This window comes from Rattus rattus, chromosome 12 (assembly GCF_011064425.1).
Source record: "Rattus rattus isolate New Zealand chromosome 12, Rrattus_CSIRO_v1, whole genome shotgun sequence".
Lineage (NCBI taxonomy): Eukaryota > Metazoa > Chordata > Mammalia > Rodentia > Muridae > Rattus > Rattus rattus.
Genome location: NC_046165.1, coordinates 84,105,817 through 84,131,537, shown reverse-complemented (window position 1 = coordinate 84,131,537; position 25,721 = coordinate 84,105,817). Strand labels below are relative to the sequence as shown.

Here is a 25,721-nt window from a genome sequence, read left to right as displayed (position 1 = left end):
AGAAGACCTGTGGATTCCATAAAATTTAATAAAGATTAGATTTGACATGCTGAGACCTCTTGAAATTGTTGGTTGTAGATATGTAGGAAGAAACCATGAACAACAAGAAAACAGGTCTAAGACAAGTTGAGACATGAATGTCTCTAGCCAGATCTTTAGCTATGTATAGCTAATAAGACTTATTGACTACAGAGTCCTTAGGACATATTATTACATGCCATGGTCTAGGCTGGAAATTTATATTACGGTTTGGATATACAGTCCAAATGGACTTATAAAGTTTGATGCCAGTCACTTGCTCAGAGAACAGAAAATCATCTTTAGCTGATCTGTGTACACCACACATTCCATATGTGTGTTAATACAGAAATGTATATTACATTTAAATTTTATGGAGTTTACCTTTATGTTTACAGAGCAAAATTACCAGACACCAGTGATGACAAAACAAGTAGGCCAAGTGATCTAGCCTACAGACTGCCTCATAGTAGTTTCCTCAAAAGTCTGCATCCTGGTAAATTTCAAAAATGGCTAGCTAAGATGGTCCAGGCTCATAAACTATTCCAGTCAGGATTTCAGTTAAGCCCTGTACGTTCCCATCATACCGGGACTGGACAACCAATGATACTGCTAGCTGACCTAGAACTTTGTCAATATCCCAATTTTCTTAAGGTTCCCAAGAGATTCTGTCACCCACAGACAGCAGGAAACAATTTAAAGAAAATAATGCCCAATCCCAAGAGATGGGATGGGTGGTTTTTGGCTATCTGATGGGTCATGGATGCTTGTCGTCATATTAGCCGAGGCTGGACACAAATTGTTAGTGGTTTTGGTCAGAGAGAAAAAAAATAAAGGAAGTTAGATTCTGTGATTTTTTTCTTATTATTTCTCTTTCCTCTCTCCTTCTTTCTCTCCTATCTGGTATTAGGGAGAGAAGGGATGAAAAGAAAAAAATGGGGAGTATAGGAATCATAGGGAATTTAGTGAACCTATGTTTAGATTAAAGAACACTAAGAAACCAAAAATTTTACATTGGTATAAGTTATTATATGCTGATACAAATTTAAGGTTATACTTTATCACAATCTACTGTACATATGTTTCAACTCTTATTTAAGGTATTGGACTTATATAACTTAAAAATGTAATATAAAGTTCTAGTCCTTGAAAACAACTATTACAGTGTTTTGGATTATTAAGCTATGAAGGTCATTAGTCAATCAAACTTGTGGCCTTGTTAGGCATTAGTTTAGTTAATTTTAGAAATAAGACTTATTTACCCTTCTGTAGAAACAAGCAACCTTTACCTATTCAAGTATACTATAGATAGATAGATGGTGTTCAACCCCTTCAGAATTCTATAGAATATGGCATTTAAAATGTTTTAATAATAAGACTTTTTGATGGTGAGACAAGTCTGGTCCTGACAACTCTCCTATACTACTTGAAGGAAGAGCATGGGCACTGAAGAACCTCCTTATGGAGTTTGCTTCAAATGTGGAAAACCTATCCATCAGACAAAAGTTGTCCTGCTTCAGCTGCTGACAGCATGCTTCCAAACCATGAATAGGCAGGACACAGAGGAAGTAGACTTTCAAACTTTGCCAAGACAAGGTAGGCCAATCCTTCAGTATTCCTTCTTTGCAAATAAGTCTGTCAGATATTCTGGGCCAGTATGCTGAAGGTAGATGTTTTGAAGTAGGAGATAAACTGTGAGTGGCTATCCATGTAGTCATCAACCTCTGCCATTTCTATAGGTTGAGAAATTTCTTGTTCTGTCCTTCTTATTTACTTGGGTAGTGTTTAGCCTTCTCATGTCTCTGATGGGGTTGAAGACTAGATAGTTATAGTCTTAGAGTTTTCTGTGTTACCAAATTCAAAAAGGAAACTCATAGAAGAGATGTCAAGTTTATAAAGGTTGAGAGACATAAAAACTTAAGTTGTAAATTGAAGGAAATGACATAAGATCTAAGATGATATTCTTAGGTTGATAATGCATGTTATAATAGAAAATGACGTACAGAACCTTGAACTAACCAAGATAGGATAGATTGTACTTTCTCTAAGGTTGCCAAATATAGATGAACTGGAAATTTTGAATGTAGTTCTTTTTTTTTTTTCAAAATCTATCTTTTTTGAATGTAGTTCTTGCCTGACAGTTTTTATCAATGTTCTTATGGTATGTAGTTTGTTGATCTTGGAGAAATAATCTTTTGTTGAACTAAAATGGGGAGATGTTGGGATAATATTGTGCACTGTGTAAAGATTATTTAAATGCTGATTTCTGTGCCAGCAGAGAGTTGAGTGCAGACTGGACTTTCGTATTGTGATTCATATGACTGAATCATATTTTATTAACATCCCCACTCTCATCTTCTGATTGGTTTTAATACAAATCTGATGGCATATAGCAAAGGCAAGAAAAGAATGTAGAACTTCTGGACAGAGATAGGAATTCTAGGAAAGGGTCAAGCATAGGATTCACCTGCCTGACAAGGAGGAAGAAGCAGGTTTTGACACAAGAGACAGACAGGCAACAAGTCATGTGGCAGACATAGAATATAAGAGCTAACTGGGAACTAGAGTAAAGGCCCAAAGTTTTTGTAAATAAATGTAAGTCTTGATACCATTATTTGGGAGCTGCTGATCCCAAAGAAATCCTAATTTTAGGCAAGGGAATTGTTCCCAGGGACATGAGAATGGGAGAACTGGCCATGCCCCTCACCAGATGTAATACTTAGGAGAGTGGACCATGAACCTCACCTGAGCAACAGGGTAGAGCTGGCCCTGGTAGCAGGGATGGGTTGCTGGTGAGCTGACCTGGGGGCATGAATGCAAGAGAGCTGGAAGACTGACCAGCTCAGAGACCTCTCAGGCCCAGATACTGTCTTTAAGTTTGTACACCCAAACATCTAGCCCATGGATGAAGTGCTGGAACACATGAACAGGATGGTCCTACAGATACAAAACTACAAGATATCCATGAACAAAAGGAGTCCCAGTGAGCTTCCAGTATAAAGAAGTATGGACAAAATGGTGTTCTGTGGGACACACTGTGACAAACTACAGCTTCCACAAGATTCTTTTTCTCCTTTAAGGAAGGAAGTTGTAAAAGTGGAGGACAGGTATTAACAGAGGGGGAGATGAATAGGATTTGGGTACATGTGAAGTTCCTCAAAAACAATAAATAGTTTTTAAAATTAAAGTATATTAAAATGGATTAAAAATCTTTAGTGGTAGTTTTTGTTCTAAGTAATTTACATTATGAGATGGATACTTAACATACTTGCCAAATGTTTTGTGAGTTCAGGGACCAGTTGTTTTGGGGGTCCAGAGATAAACAATGAGCTAATGTCTATTGCATCGTTATATTATTCTTTTTTTTTTTTTCTGGAGCTGGGGACCGAACCCAGGGCCTTGCGCTCGCTAGGCAAGCGCTCTACCGCTGAGCTAAATCCCCAACCTATTCTTTATCTACTTATCTTTTACTACATTTGAAAAGTCTTCCTCTTACATTTAACCCTCATTTTGTGTGTTTTCCGTGTCTGGGAGCCTTTCACACGTTTTAAAGCTGTCTTTGTTGGCAACTTCACTTGATCTTATCAATCAACTATACTTGGTCCATAAATAATTTTTGTAGATGTATTGCAAACAAACAAAAGTGAAATACTTTTTTATTTTTACTGAATGTAATAACTACTTGATTATTTTAGTGAAAACAACAATTTGAAAAAAAACTATGTTCAATGGATCTCGCTAACACATGATGATGAATAGGAGAATAGAGGTAGCTGCATCCGCTCTTGCCAGATCAGAAAGTATAACATTTCTTGTGCCCTTGATGGTGGGCTAGCATCACTAGCATCCTACTTACCCTACATCCTAACAAATGTCTAATACCATCTGTGACAGTTTGCATATGCTTGGCCCAGGAAGTGGCACTATTAAAAGGTGTGGCCTTGTTGGAGGAAGTGTGTCACTGTGGGGTGGGCTTGGAGAGCCTCCTCCTGGCTGCCTGTGGATGCTCAGTCTGTTCCTGGCTTCCTTTGGGTGAAGATGTAGAACTCAGCTCCTCCTGCACCATGCCTACCTGGATGCTGCCATGCTCCCACCTCGCACCATCTAAGTCCTGCTCTCTTTAATATCACTCATGTCATTTAGTATTTGTATACTTATTCAACTCCACAAGATAACTCTTAGGAAAATTTCTCCAGTTTGTATTCTGAGAAGACAGAAAGCAAGATATAAAAAAGGAAAGAAGAATGAGGCATTGCAGTGCATTCTGTAATCCTAGCGCTCAAGAAGTTGAAGCCATAGGACTTTCTTTAAGTTCAAGGACATCCTGGGCTACATAGCAAGTAACAAATTCAGTTAGTTTTATGTAACAAAATATTGTTTCAAAACTCAGAAAAAAAGGAGTGTTGAGGGAGGGAAGTGAAGGAAACAAGGAAGATAAAGAAGTCACATTTTTATGTCGACATTTCCCTTGCTCACTCAATCCTTCCTTGCACTGTAGTCCTGCAGCTCAGGCCCAGGCACACTGACAATTTTCCATTTTCCATTTATCTGAAAAGGAGGCAACAGTCAGAAGTGTTTGGCCGCTCTTTGAGAACTCCTGATCTTCCCCAGTGCCCTCCTCAGAGCTCCAGACACATCCTTGTTCCTCATGCTATAGATGAGGGGGTTCAGCATGGGTGTGAGGATAGTGTAGAACACAGAAAAAATTTTGTCTTGGGATGGGGAATGGTAAGCGTGTGGTACCATATAGGTGTATATGGCAGCCCCATAAAACAAGGTTACCACTGTCATGTGAGAGGAGCAGGTAGCAAATGCTTTCTTCCTACCTTCCACAGAGCTCATGTGGTAGACAGTGGCCAGAATCCGGGCATAGGAGGAGATAACTACAGAGAAAGGAATCAACAACATCAGAACACAGCACACGTACATCACTGTCTCATAGAGGGCTGTGTCTGCGCATGCCAACTTCAGCACAGCAGGTGCCTCACAGAAGAAGTGATTAATCTCTCTTGAACTACAGAATGGAAAACTCATGGTGATCGGGGTGAGAAGGAAGCCATCCAAAGATCCCCCAAACCAGGAGCCTGCTATGATAATCCAACAGATTCGGCGGCTCATGAGGACAGGGTACCTCAGTGGATTGCAGATGGCCACATAGCGATCATAGGCCATGAGGCCCAGAAGAAAGAACTCAGCTCCTACAAGGGTGAGGTAGAGAAAGTGTTGAGCTGTGCATCCCACAAAGGAAATGGTCCTTTGCCCTAGAAGATAGTCAACTAGCATCTTGGGCACAATGGTTGAGATGTACATCATGTCAATGAAAGACAAGTGACTGAGGAGGAAGTACATAGGGGTATGGAGTTGAGTGTCTGTATGGATCAGAAAGATCATAATTCCATTGGCCACTAGTGCAGTGAGGAAGATGACAGAGATTGTGGCAAATACAAGACCTGAGGTTTCCTCTCTGTTGAACAGCCCCATGAAAGTAAAGTCAGTAGATGATGTGTTGTATCCCTCCATTGATCTTATGATGTTGCTGATATAGCATAAAACCTTCTAAATAAAACGATGGCACTTCCAGAGAATCAAAATTACAACCTGAAAGTTCAATAAAAGACATTCAAAACTAGTTTTCTTGGTATTTTTAAATTTATACACAACTGACTTATATAAGAATATTAATATCTATAAAATTTGAACATTCATCCTTTTAATCAATAATTTCTTAAGTACATTGAGCAAAATGTCAGCTGTTTCTATATCATAATCATATTCATATTTTATAACACCTAAGCATACATATTATACCATAGTTTAGTGTGTCTGTGTAAGGTTGGATAAAGCACATCCTTCCTTAGGTGAAATTCTCTTGGTATTTTCATAAAGTACATCTTAGCAATAGCAAGTGTAATTACCATCATAAAACATTTCTGACCCCAGCTATGCATACCATTTAACCATGAGTGTGTATAGTCTAACATACACACCATGTTAGATTATAAAAGCTTCTGTTCACATATGCAACAACACATATGTAGGGTGAAACTCACTGTCAGGGCAGTGCGCTCTTGCAAACTCACACATCAAAGGACATGAAAAACATTCTTACTTTTAAGAATGAATTTTAATTTTAGGATGATTAAGAATGAATTTTAATTTTAGGATGTAACAATAACACGTGTTAGGTAAAATGCATTGGCAAGGCAAAGTGTTCTTGCAAACTCAGGCATCAAAGGGCCTGAAAAACATTCTTACTTTTAAAAATGAATTTTAGTTTTAGGATGATGGGGCAATGGAACTATCATTATGATTAATAAGCATTAGTGACTGGTATCAATAATTAGAATTCAGAGGAAAGAGCATGAAGGAGTACATGAAATGTATATTGATCTATAGCCCATTTTTTTAGAAATTTGAATTTTATAGTTAATTTTATAATTAAGAAAATCAATGACTATGTCATTATTTCTGATTCGGGTAAGGAAAACATTTACTACAGCAATGTATATAAAAATCAGGAACTATCTTTTATGTGTTTATGACTAAAGTTGCAGGAAACATTTCCTAAACTACCTGAGTTAATTCTAATCTAATGCTCCATAAACTGTTCTAAGGCTATGACCATTTGACATGATTACACAGGGAACAATGGTGGTGACTGCCAAGGGCATGGTTGCAGACTCCATGTATCCATTGGTTACCTTTACCATATACCAAGATGTCCTTAGATCAGTGATGACTGCCTTTCCCCAGGAATGGGAGCTGTGCCTCCTATTTGGGGGAGAAGACTTGACCAGGAAGTCTCAATTCATTCTGGGTTCTCGCCATCTCCCAGAGCAGCAACTCAAATTTTACTATAGCTATCACCTATGTGTCCAGCCTATTAATCTGCCTATTTTAGCTATCTCTAAACATCGATTTGATTGATAAAAATCATTTATATTGGGAAAATATAATAAGGGATTCATTCACTGTAAGTGATCAGGGTTATCACACTTTATTTTTTCTGATTTCAAATTTTTTGGTACTAGAAATTAATAGTTTATGCTAATTTACGTAAGATTTAGTCTTACAATATGCCGACTTACTTTACTTTCTAGTTTATTTAAAAGAGTCCATTAAGATCTGTAAGTACAGAAAAATACTGATAAGTTATAGAATAGTATACATGTTATTCACATTTCAACTGCTTGCATCTTTCATAAGTTTGACTCTAACACCAATGAAGTCCTCTGGCCTTGACAAGAGAGGACAGCTATCTGCCATTTCTCACATTCAAGCATTTCTCGCTGCTCTTCACGCTCACATCTGAACAGATCTTTAACAATTTCTGCTCTCCTGCATTTTGTTAGTAGCTCACTAGCCTTCAAGTCACAGCACAGCAAAGACTAAATCTAAAACCCACTTCTGTTCACACCTGCCATCTCCTCCTGTCTGTAAATGAAAGATATTATGGGTTAAAGAGAAGCTTCTTGATGTGAACTATAAATCTAAATAAATTAATCTGGACGAATATTTTCTGCATAATCAGTGTGAGGGGAAGATCATGAGTTAAATGTATTTGTTAAATTCTGCTGGCCACAGATTATATCCTTTTGTGATGTTTTGGTACACAGGAAAATAATCAGAAACACTTGTAATGACTCTGTACCCTATACAGAAATTCAACTCTGAGGTGACATGTTAGACATGGAACAAAACATAATTAGAAATTAGGTGAACTGAATTTTTTCCTTGTTGTGAAGTAATTAAGTTTTATGACTTGGAATTTTCTTTTTGGACTCTGAGCTTCAGTGTTTATTTAAGTTAGATTAATCTAATGAAACAATCAGAGTTAATGATAAATTTACAGTTATATATTTCTCCCAGTGTTGAGTACAGGAAGAATGTCACTTTTCTGGTTTTATATGAGATCCACTCTACTGTTGACTCAGTATTTATACATTAAGTTTATAGTTAGTTCGATAACAGGGATTTTAGCCAAGTCAATATAGAGTTTTTCAAATTTAAAATTAAATAAGAAAACAATGTGATTAAACACACACACACACACATATATATACATATATATATGTATATATATTCCATGCAAAGTTGTGGTAATGTTTTATAAAACTATTGGGAAATATATAAGAAATTTTAATATTTCATTTAAATTATACACATATTCTATTAATATCATGAATTCAAATTTAAATACTTACTGATCATCAGGTGTATAAGCCCAGGTATGAAACCACTTTAGTAGTTTCATATTCTGTATCATTTCAAATATCCCTAGACTTGAAGGAAAGTATATTTAGATGAAATTTTGTGAAAATGGAAGCACTGTATAAAGCCTGCAGAAAATCCAAGTGTCTTTGGAAGCATAAAGAAGCTTGTATTACAAACTGAGTGACCACAAACTGAAAAATAAGTGTTGAATAATTAGGTATGATTTTATTGAATAAAATTCTTTCTCAGTGTTCAATAGCATTTGATTTCAAATCCATACTTAGTCATAAAGCAGTGCATTTATTTCATATGGAAATATACTTAATAGCTTCTAAATAAAATACTAAAATAGCTTCTGTTTTAGTGCGATGAATATTTACTTAAGTATGCATGGTTGCAAATTTCCTCCTCCCACATTGCTCTACTATCTGATGAGGACACAGTCTCTACCTGGTCTGTAATGTCTAAGCCTATCCTGTAAATCAATGGTACTCAACTAGGTCAATTACAGTCTTAAGCTTCACATGCTTCTATGTAATCATTAGTGGACTTTTTTCCAAGTGAAATCACACATACCATCTTCCTCACTACCAGACCTATCTAAGGATGCTCTGCTCTGGCTTAGCTTAGAAACAGCTCCATGTAGACCTCTTCCTTGTGTTCTCCACCTGTTCAAGTGCCCCTTTATCCTTTTTAAAAATACTGAACTCTTCATAATTGTTGCAGAGAAATTTAACTATGTTTCCCCTCCAACAACAGGAAAGAACCTGGGTTCAAGTAAATGTATCTGCAAAAACTGTCTTGTCATTATATAAAACACCCACAGTTCCCCAATCATTCCTGTCTTTACCCCCAATTTCCCTAGTCATTCCTGTTCTCACACTTCTAGTTCCCCATTCACCCCAGTCCTCACATGCCCAGTTCCCAGTCATCCCTGAGCTTCCCATGGTATAGGGGTAAGAATAAAGGACACTTTCCTGTGTAGAGAATCAGGATGCCTATGCATACATGTGTTTTATCTGTGACTCTCACATAGTTTTTAAAAACATTCTGTAATATTTTGAGATCATATCATTCCATCTCTCCCTTCAAATTCCCCCTCCCCAACTCCCTTCCTTTCTAATGTTTTTTATTTCTGAGCCTATCTTTTTCTCAAGACTAATTTTTTTAAAGGAGTAGAAAGGGTGCCAAAGAGACAAATTTAGATACATATTTTTTTGAATGTGAGGTTCTATGGCCTTCCATGCTGCCCATATGCCAATAGGAAAACTTCTGAAAGTATTTTGTGTTTGTGTTGGGAGGTGAGCTATCAAATTGCACTCTGAATTTGTATCTCAGAACTTCAGAGAAACCAGTGCTGCATTGTTCCACACAGGGAGTACAAATTCAAGCCAATCACTTCAGTGCTATGGAAAGCCAGCCACCTCTCTATAGGCTGTGCTATTGAAGTAATATTGAGGCAATCACAACCACTCAGCCTTTCTCTTCCTAAATCCCTGAGCAAACCTAACAGAATTTTAGGGTGGGATAAACAAAGAATTTGTCTAAGTATAGCAGAGATTCCTAGACTGTTTACTATATTACTTAAGTTAATATAAAATTTCATATTGTTTAAACAAAACCACAAATTGTCCAATAATTTCGAAAAGCTTATAAATATTTTTACTGTATCAATCCCAGTTTACTGTATTCACATTCCCAGTTTTTTCTTATCATACAACATAAATACTAGCTATTGAAGGCATCACGGCATAATCATTTTTTAGTAGAAAACATTGATCTATTCTCTGATGACAAACTATGCTCTTCCTGAGATCATCCAATACATGAGGTCAATTTTTTGCCTCATCCATTCAGTGTAGAGGGCATGTTTTAAGGATTGGAAGAGTTACACATGATTTAACAAGACAGAAAAATTCCAGCAAACTACCATGACCTTGCATTAATAAGTAAGTGTTAGAGAGTAAAACTGGATTTATTTTTAGAAGAAGGAAGGTATTCAGTTTCTAGAGGAAAATATTGCTACATTTAATTGACTTCCAGTTTGTACTGAGATTGAAATACACCAAACGATCTACAGTTATGGGATACCATGACAGGAAATGATCTACCCGTGTAATCAGCATTTGCAAGAACATTACTGTACAAGATCCAACATACAAAGCCTTTTACAATTATTTAAGGAATAGAGGTGTCCTTCATGTGTGATGAGTATGTAAAGAGATAAGCATAAAGAGATGCATACAGTGAATTCCAAAGTGTCTAACTCTAATAACAGTTAAAAGACAGTATCGTTAAAGAAAAATAATACATACCCCAAATCCCTAAAACAGCACGTAATACAGAAACAAGAATACAGATTCTTCAAACTCCAAGAAAAATGTGACATCGCTTGCTTCCAGTTACTAGAAGGAAATAATTTGCTACTGAAAAAGGATGAATACACTTGAATAATACCCTTTTATGTTCTTTTAGGAAGAAAACCTCACACCATTAAAGGATATTGGATCCATTGGGAGTTTCTGGTTGAAGATCACTGGTAAGATAGGAAGCACCAGAATAAGAAGATGAAGCATTAAATAGTTTTTTGGAAAGCCAGAGACAGAGACAGACAGAGTAGGTCTCTGACGAGCAGCCCTCAGGGGACTTAGCTGACAGGCCGGCCTCATCTAATGAGAAATTTTCCAACTGAAGAGAATGTATCTAAAGTCACTTGAGCTTTGAAAAAATACTTTCTACTGCTGGCTTCAATGTGTTGACAAAGTATGAAGAAAACATAGGTGGAATGTGATTTCTTTAGAATTTCTTCAGAAAATATCTACCATTTCCTCACAGAAAAATCTAGAAGCAAATGTTATAAATAAGTGAAAAATAGGCAGATTTTTGTTATAATTTAGTGTTTTCTTAGTGGTTAAATAATTATTGTTTTAAAAAGTACTAAGACTATATATAAGAAAGGTTTAAAAAAGCATAGAAACCCCTCCCTTTCTATAATACAAAAAATATTCATAAAGCATTATATAGGTAGCTGTTATTACTTAAGGGTATATACATTTAAGTTTACATGTTTAGTTTCTTACAAGTATGTATGTATGAATATTCTAATGCTAATTAATATGCATCAATATAGATATACAAATGCTTCCGTATAATGTCCTAGCTTCCAACATTCCTCAGAGACACATCCTTTCAACATCCAATGGATAAAATATAAACTTTCCCATTACAAAGAGAAAGTAATAGTAACATAAAAAGAAAGATTACAAAACAAGACCAAAATCCAGAAGGTAAATATTAAACTATATATTTCTGTGGCTAAAAATTAGTAATAAAAATAAAATAATTTTACTCAGGATTATTGGCGTGTATATTAGTGCAAGGTTTCTTCTCACATGTTTAAGGTCATTGAACTTCAGCACTAAAAAATAAAACAAGTCAGACAAAATACATTAGTTATGTGATGACAGCCGTGAATTCAATCTTCAAACAAGCAAATAAATATAAATTACTCCCGTGGCATATCCCTTTCTGATTTTGATTTCTTTTCATGATTGTATTTCCATAGTGCTGATAGCCATAAGGACCATGCCGCCAGTTAGGAAGAAGAGAGCTCATTATTAAGGAGAGTCCTGCATTGGTTACTGAAGGTCAGTAGTCTGTGTGAGACAAACAGTTTCAGCAGTTTGTGATCGAAGTCAAGATGAAAACCAAGTGATGTGTGTGTTTCTTCATTTATGTTTTGTTTTACTTTTTTTAAAAAAAATATTTTTGAACAACTTCAGCAAAGTGGCTGGATATAAAATTAACTTAAATAAATCAGTAGACTTCCTTTATACAAATGATAAATGGACTGAGAAGAAATTAGGAAACAGCACCCTTTGTAATAGTCACAAATAATATAAAATATCTTAGGGTAATTCTAACCAAACAAGTGAAAGATCTGTATGACAAGAACTTCAAGAAAGAAATAGAAGAAGATCTCGGAAAATGGAGAGATCTTCCATGCTCTTGAATTGGAAGAATTAACATAGCAAAATTCTTTAAGAATCTCATACAATGTGTTTTAAACATAATTATCCTTCTTAACTTCTCCCCCTACACCTTTCCATCCCTTCAAGCCCAACTTTGATGGTTTTTAGTTTGCTTTTTTCCTCTTCCCTATTGAAACTAGTTGATATTGTCCAAATAGTCTTGGCCTGGGGGAACTAGCTGAATATGTTATTGACCTACCAGAAGTCACATCATTCAGACAACAAACAAACAAACAAACAAACAAAAAACTGACTTTTCCACTCCACACTTATTAAATGTTAACATCTCCTCATCTAGTATTTGGATTATGTGTCCACCTACCCAGAAGTATTCTGAATGGAATTTGTATAGGTTTTGTGCATACTTTTAAGATTATCATGAGTCCATGGCTATGTCTGCCCCCACTGTGTGTGGAAAGAACTGTATCCTTGAAGCTATTTATATCTTCCAGCTCTTATAATCTTCTGCCCCCCCTTTCCATAAAGATACCTGACTCCTAGGGAGAAGGGTGTGATATGAATGTTTGATTTAGTCTTTAGCACTCCGTAGTCTTTTGTTTTCTGTGTGCTGATTAGTTGCCAATCTCTGTTAATTGTCATCTACTGTAAAAAGAAGCTTTTCTAATGAGAGTTGAGAGATGCTTTGATTTATGAGTACAACAATGTCATTAGGAGTCATTTTAATATTTTGTCCGTTTAGCAGAATAATAATATTAGGTTCTCCCTTAAGGCCTAGGAAATATATAGCCACAGGTTTTAGCCCCACTAATAGTGCCAAGTGTACCAACTCATGGAGTGGGACTTCGATCCAATCAGGAAATGGTTGGTTACTCCCATAACATTCACAGCAACATTTCATTATGTCAGCCATTTGTATTTCGTTTTGACAAAGATCTATGCTCCATTTTTAATTTGGGTCATTCTATTGATGTTCAGATACTTTTCTTTCTTTCTTTTTTTTTTTGAGTTCTTCATATATTTCAAAAACTAACATCTTGTCAAATGTAGAGTGGATATGGAAACTCCGGCCCATTCCATGGGCTACCTCTTCACTGAATAATGGTGTCCATTGCTGTACAGAAATATTTTGTCTCACAAATATTTGGTCCTCATCTGTTAACTGTTGCTCTAAATGTCCAGGATCCTATTTTGTGCCCATAAGGTCTTGTATACACCTTCTATTCTTCTCCATCAGATTCAAGGTTTCAGGTCTTATATCAAGATTCTTAATCTATTTGGAGTTAAGGTTTGCAGGGGAGAGAGAGAGAGATCTAATTTCATTCTTCTGAGTGTAGCTAGCTAGTTTAACCAGCACTGTTTGTTAAGGATACTGTCTCTTCTCCAGTGTGTACTATCCCTACACCTTCATTAGATCTGAGACTCCTCAAACCATAGAGAATAGATTCTCTTACCCTACCCATCTTCCCTGATTGCTGAACCCTCTGAGCCAAGCCAAACTGCCCTGAATAGCCTGCTATCTCAGGGGAATCTCCATTTTCCTGCCACCTCTCCCCAAATCTTCATCCGACTTGCAGATCCTGAGCCATACAAATAAGCGTCCCTTCCCCTTCCCATCTTACCTGATCACTGAGCTCTCTGGTCAAGCCAAGCTGGCCTGAGCATCCTGCTATCTTATGGGGTCCTCCATTCTCTCCCAACCTCTCCCCTCACCATCATCTTACCTGAGACTCCTGAACCATAGAGACCTGTGGGTCGTGAACTGTACAGACCTGCATGTCCAGAACCATACAGCCCAAAAGTACCCATCAGATGCCTGCCATACCAGAGTATCATTAAGTGTCAGGGATTGGTGTTTGCCCAAGGGATGGTTTTCAAGTTGGGACAGTTATCGGTTGGCCATTCCATCAGTCTCCGTCCCCCAAGCTTGAATTTCTTGAAGATAGGATACATTTTGGGTTGAAACTTTTGTGGGTGTGTTGGTATCTCTGTCGCTCCATTGGGTTTTCTGCTGTCTACAGGTGGTAGGCTCTTTAGGTTCCATAACCCCAGTGTTGTGAGTCACAGCTAAGGTCATTCTTGGACACTTCACTTGCCCCAGGCCATGTCTCCTCCTAGATATGCCCCCCACCTCCTCATCCTCTCGGTTGCAGACTTCCATTCATTTTCATGGCCATCTAGCCATCTCTCTTGTCCTTTCCTACACCTGATTCTGAACTCCCCCAATACCCTCCCCATACCCACTCTGTCCCAGTTTTTTTTTTTTTTTTTTTTTTTTTTTTGCTGTCAATAAGAAATTTACTTATGAACGTGATTGTTGCGGGAGGGCGGCAATGGGGAGGGGGGGGAGGGGAACACCCATAAAGAAGGGGAGGGGAAGGGATTATGGGGAAGTTTGCCCGGAAACCGGGAAAGGGAATAACACTTGAAATGTAAATAAGAAATACTCAAGTTAATAATAAAAAAAATAAAACCACTAAGGAAAAGACATCAAAAAAAAAAATACCATGGACAATTGCGTCTTAGTAAACTGGAAAACCTGTAAGGTAGATACATTTCCTGAAAGGACCTAGAGGACTGAAACAGATCCAGGAAGAGAGACAAAACCTGCGTACCTTTGTAACAAGTAAATAGATCAAATTTGTGATTTTAGTAATTTTAAAAACTCCCAAACCAAAATGACCAAAAGCCTAAATGGATGCTACCAGTAAATTGTACCAGAGTTTTTATTGCGAACATTAATTATTTATAAGCTGATTTAAAAGTTGTAGATGGAATAAAACTCTCAACTCATTCAAAAAAAAAGAAATTTACTTATTTTTAAAAAAATCCAAATTCTGGCATTGTCCAGAAAATTTTAACAGGTTTATTTATATTTGTTATAAAGTTGAACTGTTGAAATGTGTTGTTCACTGAAACATTTTGCTTGCATTAATGCTTTGCATCTTGCATTTATATTAAAAATTCACACACAAATGAACGTGGAGGAACTGCCAATACCTGATTCTGTCCCCTATGTTTCCAGTCACAATCATATACTTAGGTACCTTTGACCCAGTTTCTCCTTCTGACTGCCTCTTATGACAATTCTATTCTCCCTTCTAAGTGAGATTCAAGCTTCCTCACTTGGACCTTCCTTCTTTTTTTGTAAGAAAAAGATTGAAAGTTTATTGATAAATAAAGATGTTCTTGGTTATATTCTGAAAAGTTTAAGACAACTAAAGTTGACAAAGAGGATACAAATTAGAAAGAAGTCAGAGTATCACTATTCACAGACGACATGACAGTATACATAAGTGATACCAAAAGTTTTATCAAAGAACTCTTACAACTGGTAAGCACCTTCAGCAAAGTGGCTGGATACAAAATCAACTATAAAATAAAGAAACAGATGATAATGGACTGAACTTCTGAAACTGTATGCTAGCCCCAATTAAATGTTGTCCCTATAAGAGTTTTGGGCCTTCCTTCTTGTTTAGCTTCTTTGAATCTCTGAAGTGTAGCACAGTACCTGTATTTTATGGCTAATAAACACTTACAAGTGAGTACATACCATGCAAATCCTTTTGGGACTGGGTTACTTCACTCAGGGTGATGTTCACCAATTCTATCCATTTGCCCGCAAAGTTCATGATATCTTTGTTTTATAGCTGAATAGTATTCCATTGTGTAGCTATACATTTTCTTTGTCCATTTTTCAGTTGAGGTACATCTAGGGTGTTTCCAGGTTCTGACTATTTTGAATAAAGCTACCATGAAAATAGTTAAGCAAGTGTCTTTGTGGGAGATCCAAGCATCTTTTGGGTATATGCCCAGAGTGGCATAATTGGGTCTTGAGGTAGAACTATTCCCAGTTTTCTGAGAAACCAATAAATTGATTTCCAAAGTGGTTCTACAAGGTTGCATTTCCACCATAAAGGAAAAAATGTTCCCCTTGCTCCTCATCCTTGCCAGCATGCTCAACCTCTTGAGTTTCTGATCTTAGGCATTCTGGTGGCTGTAAAATGAAACCTCAGAGTTGTTCTCATTTGCATTTCCATGATGACTAAGGACTTTGAACATTTTTAAGTGCTTCCTGGCTACTCAAGATTCCTCTGCTGAGAATTCTCTATTTAGCTCTGTGCCCCATCTTTTTCTTTCTTTTACTCTCTATAAGATCCCTCCTACCCCTGCTTCTATGAGGGTATTCACCCACCCAACCCTTCTTGCCTCCCCACCCTGACATTCCACTACACTGAGGAATTGAGCCTTGGCAGTCCCAAGGCCTTCTCCTCCCATTGGTGCCCAAAAAGGCCATTCTCTGCTACATACGCAGTTGGAGCCATGGCTCTGTCTATGTGTACTCTTTGAATGGTGGTTTAGTCCCTGGGAGCTCTGGTTGGTTGGTATTGTGGTTCCTTTTTTTTTTAATTATTGGATATTGTTTATTTACATTTCAAATGTTATTTCCTTCCCCAGATTCCTGTCCATAAGCCCCCTATCTGATCCCCCTTCCCTTTCTTCTATGAGGGTATTCCCCCACCCAACCATTTCCCCTTCCCACCTCCCCACCCTGATATTACCCTACACTGGTAGGACCAAGGGCTTCTCCTCTCGCTGGTGCCCAACAAGGCCATCCTTTGCTGCATTTGCAGCTGGAGCCATGGGTCTGACAATGTGTACAATTAGGGCAGTGGTTTAGTCCCTGGGAGATCTGGTTGGTTGGTATTGTTGTTCTTATGTGGTTCAAGCCCCTACAGCTCCTTCAGTCCTTTCTCTAACTCCTACAATGAGGACCCATTATCAGTTCAGTGGTTTGCTGCTAGCATTCGTGCCTCTGTAATTGTCATGCTCTGGCAAAGCCTCTCAGGAGACAGTTATATCAGGCTCCTGTCAGCATGCACTTCTTGGCTTCATCAATATTGTCTAGTTCCAATATTGACTTGGTTCCAAGCTGGAACCAAGGTGGAGCAGGCTCTGAATGGCCATTCTTTCAGTCACTGCTCCAAACTTTGTTTCCACATCTCCTCCTATAAATATTTTTGTCCCCCCACCTTTTTTTTTGTTTGGGCTCTTAGTTTTGTTTGTTTGTTTGTTTATCTCCATTCTGATAATGAAGGGAAGATGGCTAATAAGACCCACATCGCCAAGTTCAGGTCAGTTCCTCTCAGTCTGCCATCATGACAGACTTTATACAAATGGATTTCTTGTAAATGTATTTTTGTCTTTTCTGATAAGACAGCGTGGCCTACTACTGTCTCCTCAGGACTTAATGATAGACGCTCAAGTGAACCTGTACAAAGAGCAGCCGGGCAGAGCATCTTCCTGGCCCATAAAGCCTGCATTCTGCCGAATCTCCTCATAGGTTTGAGGTGCGCCCAGACTGAACTGTGCGGCCCCTTTTCTGAAGACTAGACTTGTCTAAATGAGTCATTGGTTCCCTCCTGTTGCAGACCACTGTGTCCCACTGTTAAATCACAGCTGCTGGGCCAGGATTTGCTCCAGCTTATCAAAATCATTCTGGATACTAATTCCATCATGAAGTACATTGCCATTTCAGTGGCCCCTCTGTGCTCATCTTCTTCTCCTGTTGACCCATTTCCTTGTTCTAATCATTAATAAAGTACAGGGGCTGTGAAAGGCATTGAAATAATGTCTGTAGCTGGCCAAGGCAACTCTGTTAACTGTGTGACCAACCTGTCAAACAGTTAAGTTCTTCTACTTCCTTTTCCTCTGTGTAAAATGGAGAATTAAATAAGATTATACAGTGTCTAGAGTAGCATCTTCATGTACATGTCAGAGTTATTCTAACACTGGGCACAAAAAAGGGTCTTCACCAAACCTACATCTTATGGACAGCTGATATCCAAATTTTACAAAGAATTCAAGACAGACACCAACAACTCAAATAACCCAATTAAAAGATGGGGCACCCACAACTCTCTATACCCAAATCTCATGGGGGACAGAGCTGGACTCTCAGATGTGGGGACAATCCTGGGAGCTCAGGGGAGACCACCATTTCTGCTCATATTCCTGGTCCAAGAGGAACCTGCCTAGTGCCCTCTGAACACAGGAGCATAGGAACAGTAACAGGAACCTTTCAGTTTCTGCCTGTGTCTGGAACTGAACCAGTCCCACAGCTCTCTGTATCTAAATCCCATGGGGGAGAGAGCTGGACTTGCAGAAGTTCAGACAATCCTGAGAACTCAGAGGAGACAATTTCTTTTGCTCACATTACTGGCCTAAGAGGAACCTGCCTAGTGCCCTCTGTGCCCAACTTAAAGAGTCATTAATACCTTCAACAAAATTATAAAAGAAAACTTCCCTAACCTAAAGAAAGAGATGCCCATAAGCATACAAAAGCCTACAGAAGTCCGAATAGGTTGGATGAGAAAAGAAATTCCTCCTGTCACATAATAGTCAAAACACCAAATGCACAAAACAGAGAAATAATATTAAAAACAGTGAGGGACAAAAGTCAAGTAATATGTAAAGGCAGACCTATAATAATTACATGGAGACTTCTTACCAGAGACTATGAAAGCCAGAAGATCCCGGGCAGATATCATACAGATCGTAAGAGAAAACAAATGCCAGCCCAGCCTACTATATTTAGCAAATGCTCAATTAACATTGATGGAGAAACCAAGATATTCCATGATAAAACCAAATTTATACAATATCTTTCTACAAATCCAGTCCTACAAAGGATACTAGATGGAAAACTCCAACACAAGGAGGGAAACTACACCCTAGAAAAAGCAAGAAAGTAATCTGCTTGCAACAAAACTAAAAGAAGAAAGGCACACAAACATAATTCCACCTCTAACAAAAAAAACCCAGGAAACAACAATCACTATTCCTTAATTTCTCTTAACATCAGTGGACTCAGTTCCCCAATAAAAAGACATAGACTAACAGACTGAATACATAAAGAGGACCCAGCATTTTGCTGCATACAGGAAACATACCTCAGAGACAAAGACAGACATTACCTCAGAGTTAAAGGCTGGAAAACAATTTTCTAAGCAAACAATCCCAAGAAACAAGCTGGAGTATTTAAATATTGAGTAAAATGGACTTTTAACCAAAAGTCATCAAAAGAGGTAAGGAAGGACACTTCACATTCATCAAAGGAAAAATCCACCAGGATGAAGTCTCAATCATGAATATCTATGCTCCAAAGGCAAGGACCCTACATTCATAAAAGAAACCTTACTAAAGCTCAAAGCACACATTGCACCTCTCACAATACTAGTGGGAGATTTCAACAGCGCACTCTCATCAATGGACAGATCATGGAAACAGAAACTAAACAGAGACATAGAGAAACTAACAGAAGTTATGAACCAAATGGATTTAGCAGGTATTGATAGATCATTTCATCCTAAAACAAAAGAATATACCTTCTTATCAGAACCTCGTGTGAGCTTCTCCAAAATTGATCATATAATCAGTCACAAAATAGGCCTCCACAGATACAAGAAGATTGAAATAATCCCATGCATCCTATCAGATTACCATGGACTAAGGCTGGTCTTCAGTAACAACAACAACAGGAGAAAGCCCACATATACTTGGAAGTTGAACAACACTCTACTCAATGGCTACTTGGTCAAGGAAGAAATAAAGAAAAAAATTAAATACTTTTTGGAAACACTTTTAGTGAAAATATAGGCACAACATACCCAAACTTATGGAACACAATGAAAGCAGTGCTAAGAGGAAAACTCAGAGCTCTGAGTGCCTCCAAAAGAATCTGGAGAGAGCATGCATTAGCAGCTTGACAGCACACCCAAAAGCTCTAGAACAAAGAGCAGCAAATACATCCAAGATGAGTAGATGGCAGGAAATAATCAAACTCCTATAGACCTGTTTCCTTTCAGCTGGATCTGGGAACAGAGAGCTGCTCCCGGGTTTGTGTGACCTAAAGCCTCCAGGTGGGTTGTTTACCTCTGTTCTCAGGTGTGTAGGTGCGCCTGTCAACTGGCTTTCGACTTTCAGTGCAGGCAGAAACTGGAGGGGTCCTGCCTCTCTTTGCTCCTAGGTTCCTGTGCCCAGAGGGTCAGGAATGTGGGCAGAAGCAGTTGTCTCCTCTGAGCCCTCAGGATTGTCCGCACTTTGAGGGTCCAGCTCTCTCCCCCACAGGATTTTGGTACAGAGGGCTGTGGGAGTGGTTCAGCTCCAGGCACAGCCATAAAATGAAAGTCCAGTGTCTGCAGTTCTAAACAAAGAAATACAGGGATAGACCCAGTTCAGGCTCTGAGTACCCAGATGTAAATAGAAACAATATAAGTAAAGCTGCTTGCAAGTTCGATTCAGTTGTTTTTAAAGATAGAATATGGTACAGATTTTGCCTAAGTCACATGAGGAATTCTGCCCATGGTTCAGTACTAGTGCAGGGAAAAATACAGTAGTTCCAGGCAGAGAGCATAAGTAAAAGCTGCCTGCTTCCTGTAAGCAGGTGTTAATAGATGTTTGATTTAATTGTTTTAAATTTTAATTGTTGTAGAGATAAAATATTCTAATAAAGTCTTACAGGGTACTCATTGGGCTCCACGAGAATTTCAGGTTAAAAATCTTGGTTCGACAGATTGGAAAAGGCCTAAGATAGGCTCAGAAAGTATTTAATTTTCTTCACTTGTTTTAAATTGTTTAATTATCAAGATGGGTGTGATTCTGAGTTTGGTGGTTATTTTATTATTTCTCTGGGAGAGAGATCAAGCTAAATGTTTTCTTGGTTACTTGCTAAAGGGTATACTAGTTTGGGAAAAGGGCTTTGTGTTTGTGTTTTTAGAAAAGGTTATCAGACTCTGGATGACTTCCAGAATTCTATGAATCAGATATGATAAAGGGAGACCCCCTGAAGAACTAGATTCAAGAGAATCAAACAAAAATGGTAATGATTCTTTGTGCCATCTTTCACGTGACATGAATGAGGACTTATGATTGGTTAATACTAAAATTGGCCCATAAAAAGACTGTCTTTCACATGTTCAAAAAAAAAAAAAAGCAGAATTTTATCCCAACTAGTCTGTACATCCAATACTGACTAAAACAATCCATACAGATATCTTGATAGTACTTAATTTTTTTATTTAGATTTGCATAATGCAGAATATACAGCTTTGGTGAGATTCATTGTCATACATGCTGAACTGACTTGCTTGAACTCTTGATGTCATGGATTTTCAGACAGATCCAGTCAGAACACAGACATTAGAGATTTATAATACAACTCCTCCACTTTCCCTACCCTCCCCGCTTCTTCAAAAATATCTCAACTGGGCTTGGAGCCCTGGAGGTGGTTATTCTAGGTTGTCTGTCTGGGGAATTTAGAAATGGTCATAATTTGAACATGGAGGAAATAGAATTGTGAAGGAATAACCTCATTTGTTAGAAATCTTTATAATTGTTGCAAATTTGAAGTTATAATTTCTTACATTTGTACAGAATTTATTTGGATACAGATTTAAGGTTTTCCTTGGTATGAACTTCTTCTTTTGATACAAAAGTTTAAGACTACACAGTTAGACCCAGTTCTTCTCTAACTGCCATTACAAATTGATTTTAGATTAAGCACACAAGTTTAGGGTCAGATAGCAACTTAATGGCTTTGATGTAATTATAAGAGTGTTTTCAAGATATTTTAATTAGAAATAGCTGAGAGTAGTTAAAGGACAACAGTCCAGATTACTTTGCATAGCTTCCAAAAATATCAGAAATCTACAGAATATGACATTTAATGTTATTTAATAATTTGTTTAACATATCTGCTCCTGATAGCACCCAATTCTTGGATTCAAAGAAGAAACTGAGCATCTTACCTCCAGGGGAGGTTGTACATCATAGCAAGGTAACCATTGGGCAGAAATTGCCTGTTCATTTATAGACAATTATTATGGTCCAGAAGAAGCAATCAGTCCTTCATAGTCTGGGGGCCACAGTCTGATGAGAAACGGGGAGCTGTGTAGGGATTTATTTGTTTTCAGTTTGGTAGAGTGCAGGGTAAATTTTATATTTGCTCTTGAATTCTGGCAGGATTTTTTTGTGTGTGTTGTTTTTTCTTTGACATTTTAAGAATATTTCTTATATACATTTAGTGTTAGTAAAACATCCCCTTCCCTCCCTTCCTTATGGGTGTTCCCCTCCCCACCCTCCCCCATTGCCGCCCTCCCCCAAAAAAAGAAAAGGAAAAAAGGACTGGTGCTCTTACTAGGATATTCATTGCTACCTATGAGGTCAGAGTCCAGGGTCAGTCCATTTATAGTCTTTGGGTAGTGGCTTAGTCCCTGGAAGCCTTGGTTGCTTGGCATTGTTTTACATATATGGGGTCCCAGGCCCCTTCAAGACAGTCCCTATTCTCAGCATTCCTCTGTATTTTCAGTCCTTCATACATCGGCTCCTGTTCACTTCTTTGCTTCATCCATCTTGTCTAATTATGTATGGGCCACATGTGGGGCAGAGCTCTGAAAGTGTTCCTTCAGTCAGATGATCCTGGGCCCAATTCACAGGATCATCCGTCTTGATGAGCATCTAAATTCAGGGAGCAATGAGTGTGTAGATTGGGTTAGCTCACTCAGGAGCAGTTCCAACCATTTGCCCTACAACGTTGTTTTTGTTTGTAGATGTACCACATTTTTGTATCCATTCCTCTGTTGAAGGGCATCTGGGTTTTTCAGCTTCTGGCTATTATAAATAAGGCTGCTATATTTTCACAGGTTAAATCTTTTTTATGTTCCTCAGGCAGTTCAATGAATTTCTGGCAGACTGATTTCCAGAAAGGATTTAAGACTAACTGTAGTCTTTTAGCAAGCCCAAGCTATTTAGAATTGAGAGAATATATATATTTGAGAAGATGGTTTTATGATAGTATAGAAGCTAAAACCAGGACATAATTCAGGCATAGAATTGTAAGCCTTTTAAGTTAGATAAATGATAGAGTGCTTTATCTAAATTGACAGATTAACAGACTGAATGTCATTTGTACCTCATACTATGTAATTTACTTGTGATTTTTTCAATCATATCTGAGAGAAGAGCTTGTTTTTTATTGGACAGAGAGATGTAGGGTGATTTTCCCCAAATTTTTTGGATAATAAAGTTGACAAGAAGCCAATTGCTGGGTGAAAAGGAGGTGTGTCTTCTGGGTCTAAGAGAGGAAGAAGGGATGTAGGAGGAAGAGACAGTATTTTTGTTATTTTGTCTTTTTTTTCAGAGCTGAGGACCATACCCAGGGCCTTGTCAATTACTGTACCATTGGGATTTATCCCCACACTGAGACAGCATTTTTTTGTATGGTGAGGTGGGAATGAGAAGAGCAAGATATAGACCAGGAACTGTTAGATCTGGTGGCAGATTCTGCCACTGGAAGATTTCCAACATAAAATAGTTGGAGTTTAGGAAGATAGATACTGTGCCCAGCAGTTGTGTTATCTGTTGATTCTAGACTAAGATTGTCTGGTGTCTTCTATTCAAGTTGACTCAGGTGAGCCTGAGGAAAGAACATAGCTGGACAGAATTCAGCCAGAGCAAGGACCAAGCTCAGCTCCAAGGGAGAGGTAACTGCAGTGGAGCACTAGTTGGCAAGAGCATGCCCACAGCTGGTCTTGGTCTCAGGCTATGTACCAGGCTGGTAACAGACCAAGAACACTGGTGCCAGTGCATAGCCAGATACCACATGGATTGATTTTTGGTTTTTTGTTTGTTTGTTTGTTTGCTTGCTTGGATTTTTTGTTTGTTTGATTTTTTTTTTTGTAAAGATAGGACAGTTCATTTTTAATCAATCAAGAGTGAAGAGTTCTGGACAATGTCAATTTCCACTTGCCATAATGCTACATTTATACATTAAATATAATTATTATCTATACATATGCAAAAATATAAAGTTCTGTTTCATATGACAAAACCCATTTTAGAAACCATTTTAAAATTAAGCAGAATTTCTCAACATCGATGTGAGGTTTAAGTCCTCCTGAAGGTTTGAAGATATAACACTAAACCTAAACACATTGTCCTTTGTCAGTTTCAAAAGTCTACTAGTACAAGAACAAAAAATGACAGCTTCATCATGTGTTACTTAAATACTATTGTTTAGACATGTCTAAAGTCCTCCGGGTGTTCAAGTATGGAGACAGAGCTCAAACATTCCACAACACAGCACTACATAGATGGAGTACTTAGGAAAGACTGAGTGGTCACACAATATTAATGTTTTACTCCTTCAATATGTCTTGAAATAAATGAAAAGTTTTTGTTATGTTTTTCTTCTAAAAGGCCAAAAGTTATAACCTACATCTAGATCATCTGATGTAGTAAGACTTAGGAGTGTAAAATACAACATCCATATTTTATCATAAAAGTAAATCTGGTAGCAAACTACAAAGGGCCCCATCCTTCTTGGGACACTTATGAGTTAAAGCTCATCATGATAGAAATAGCCATCACAGAGCTGTCTGCCATAATCCACGGCTTCATTTTTTAGAATCTCTTCTTCAGAGAGCAATTTGCCATTATTCAAATCCATCTCATCTATCAGATGAATAACTTCTTCTTTTGCAGTGCCCTGGTTATTGGGCACCACCCCACAACAGCTATTAAAAAAATGAGTTTCATGAATGCAATAAAATTCTTTTAATTTGTTTTTCTTAATGTATTTAACTAACTTTTAGCTTTTGATTGGGGAATTGAAGGCACTAATATTTAAAGCTAGTAGAATGGTAGAATGGGTCATATTTTAGTTCTATTTCTTTTTGAGGAACTCTAAGCTGATTTCTATACTAACTTCATTAATTTTCACCTGTGCAAGCAGTGAGTATAAGCTACTCTTTCTTCTCATCTTCTTCAACACTTGTCAGACATCTCAATGATAGTCACCTAACTGGAGTTTAGTGATATCTCAAGTTTTAATTTACATTTCTCTGATGACTAAGGATGTTGAATCCTTTAAAAAATAATGATTGTCCACACTTCTTTGCTTACAAATGTTCACTACAATGAACCGTTGGTCTGATATGGGCCCTCTGGCCTCTGCTACACATCAATACTGGAACCTCACTGTGACTCCTCCAGATATTCTGCTGTTGTCCTGTATCATGGAGATCTAGTAGTTGAGAATCTGCAGGATGGACCCCATTCACACACTCCAGCAGTTCATCTATGGAATAAATGTTAGAGTAGACAAAAAGTATACTGTAGGCTTATATTTTTTAAACCTGCTTTAATAAATGCAATTAAATGATTTAACCTCCCTTCTAGCCCAATACCCACCAAAGGTAGTGAAAATGGAAAGTTAATAGGGCAAAGGAGGGTGTAGACCTGTTTAGAAATAGCTCTTCGGAGCAAATCCAGTCTGCATTGCCAAGATATCAGCATTTCAGTTCACACAATTCAACAGTGGTAGCTCAATCTACTTGCAAACACCATTCATGAACCAACGAGGTTCTGCCAATCATCCTGAGTTGGAGGAAATGGCAAGAAGCTGCAGAACTCTGTATGAAGTCATGACAAATGATAATG

At 37.8% G+C, this 25,721-nt stretch overlaps 1 protein-coding gene across 1 annotated transcript; it reads right to left on the bottom strand.

Annotated features, from left to right (window-relative positions):
- Positions 1–4,584: 4,584 nt before the first annotated feature.
- LOC116913615 (olfactory receptor 2T1) lies at positions 4,585–5,631 on the bottom strand. Its single transcript, XM_032917867.1, has one exon. The coding sequence runs from the start codon at positions 5,536–5,538 to the stop codon at positions 4,585–4,587; it is 954 nt and encodes a 317-aa protein (XP_032773758.1). The 5' UTR covers positions 5,539–5,631.
- Between the last annotated feature and the right edge of the window lie 20,090 nt (positions 5,632–25,721).

Coding starts and splice junctions, on each gene's coding strand:
- LOC116913615 (XM_032917867.1), bottom strand. CDS start 5,538: ATGGAGGGATACAACACATCATCTACTGACTTTACTTTCATGGGGCTG.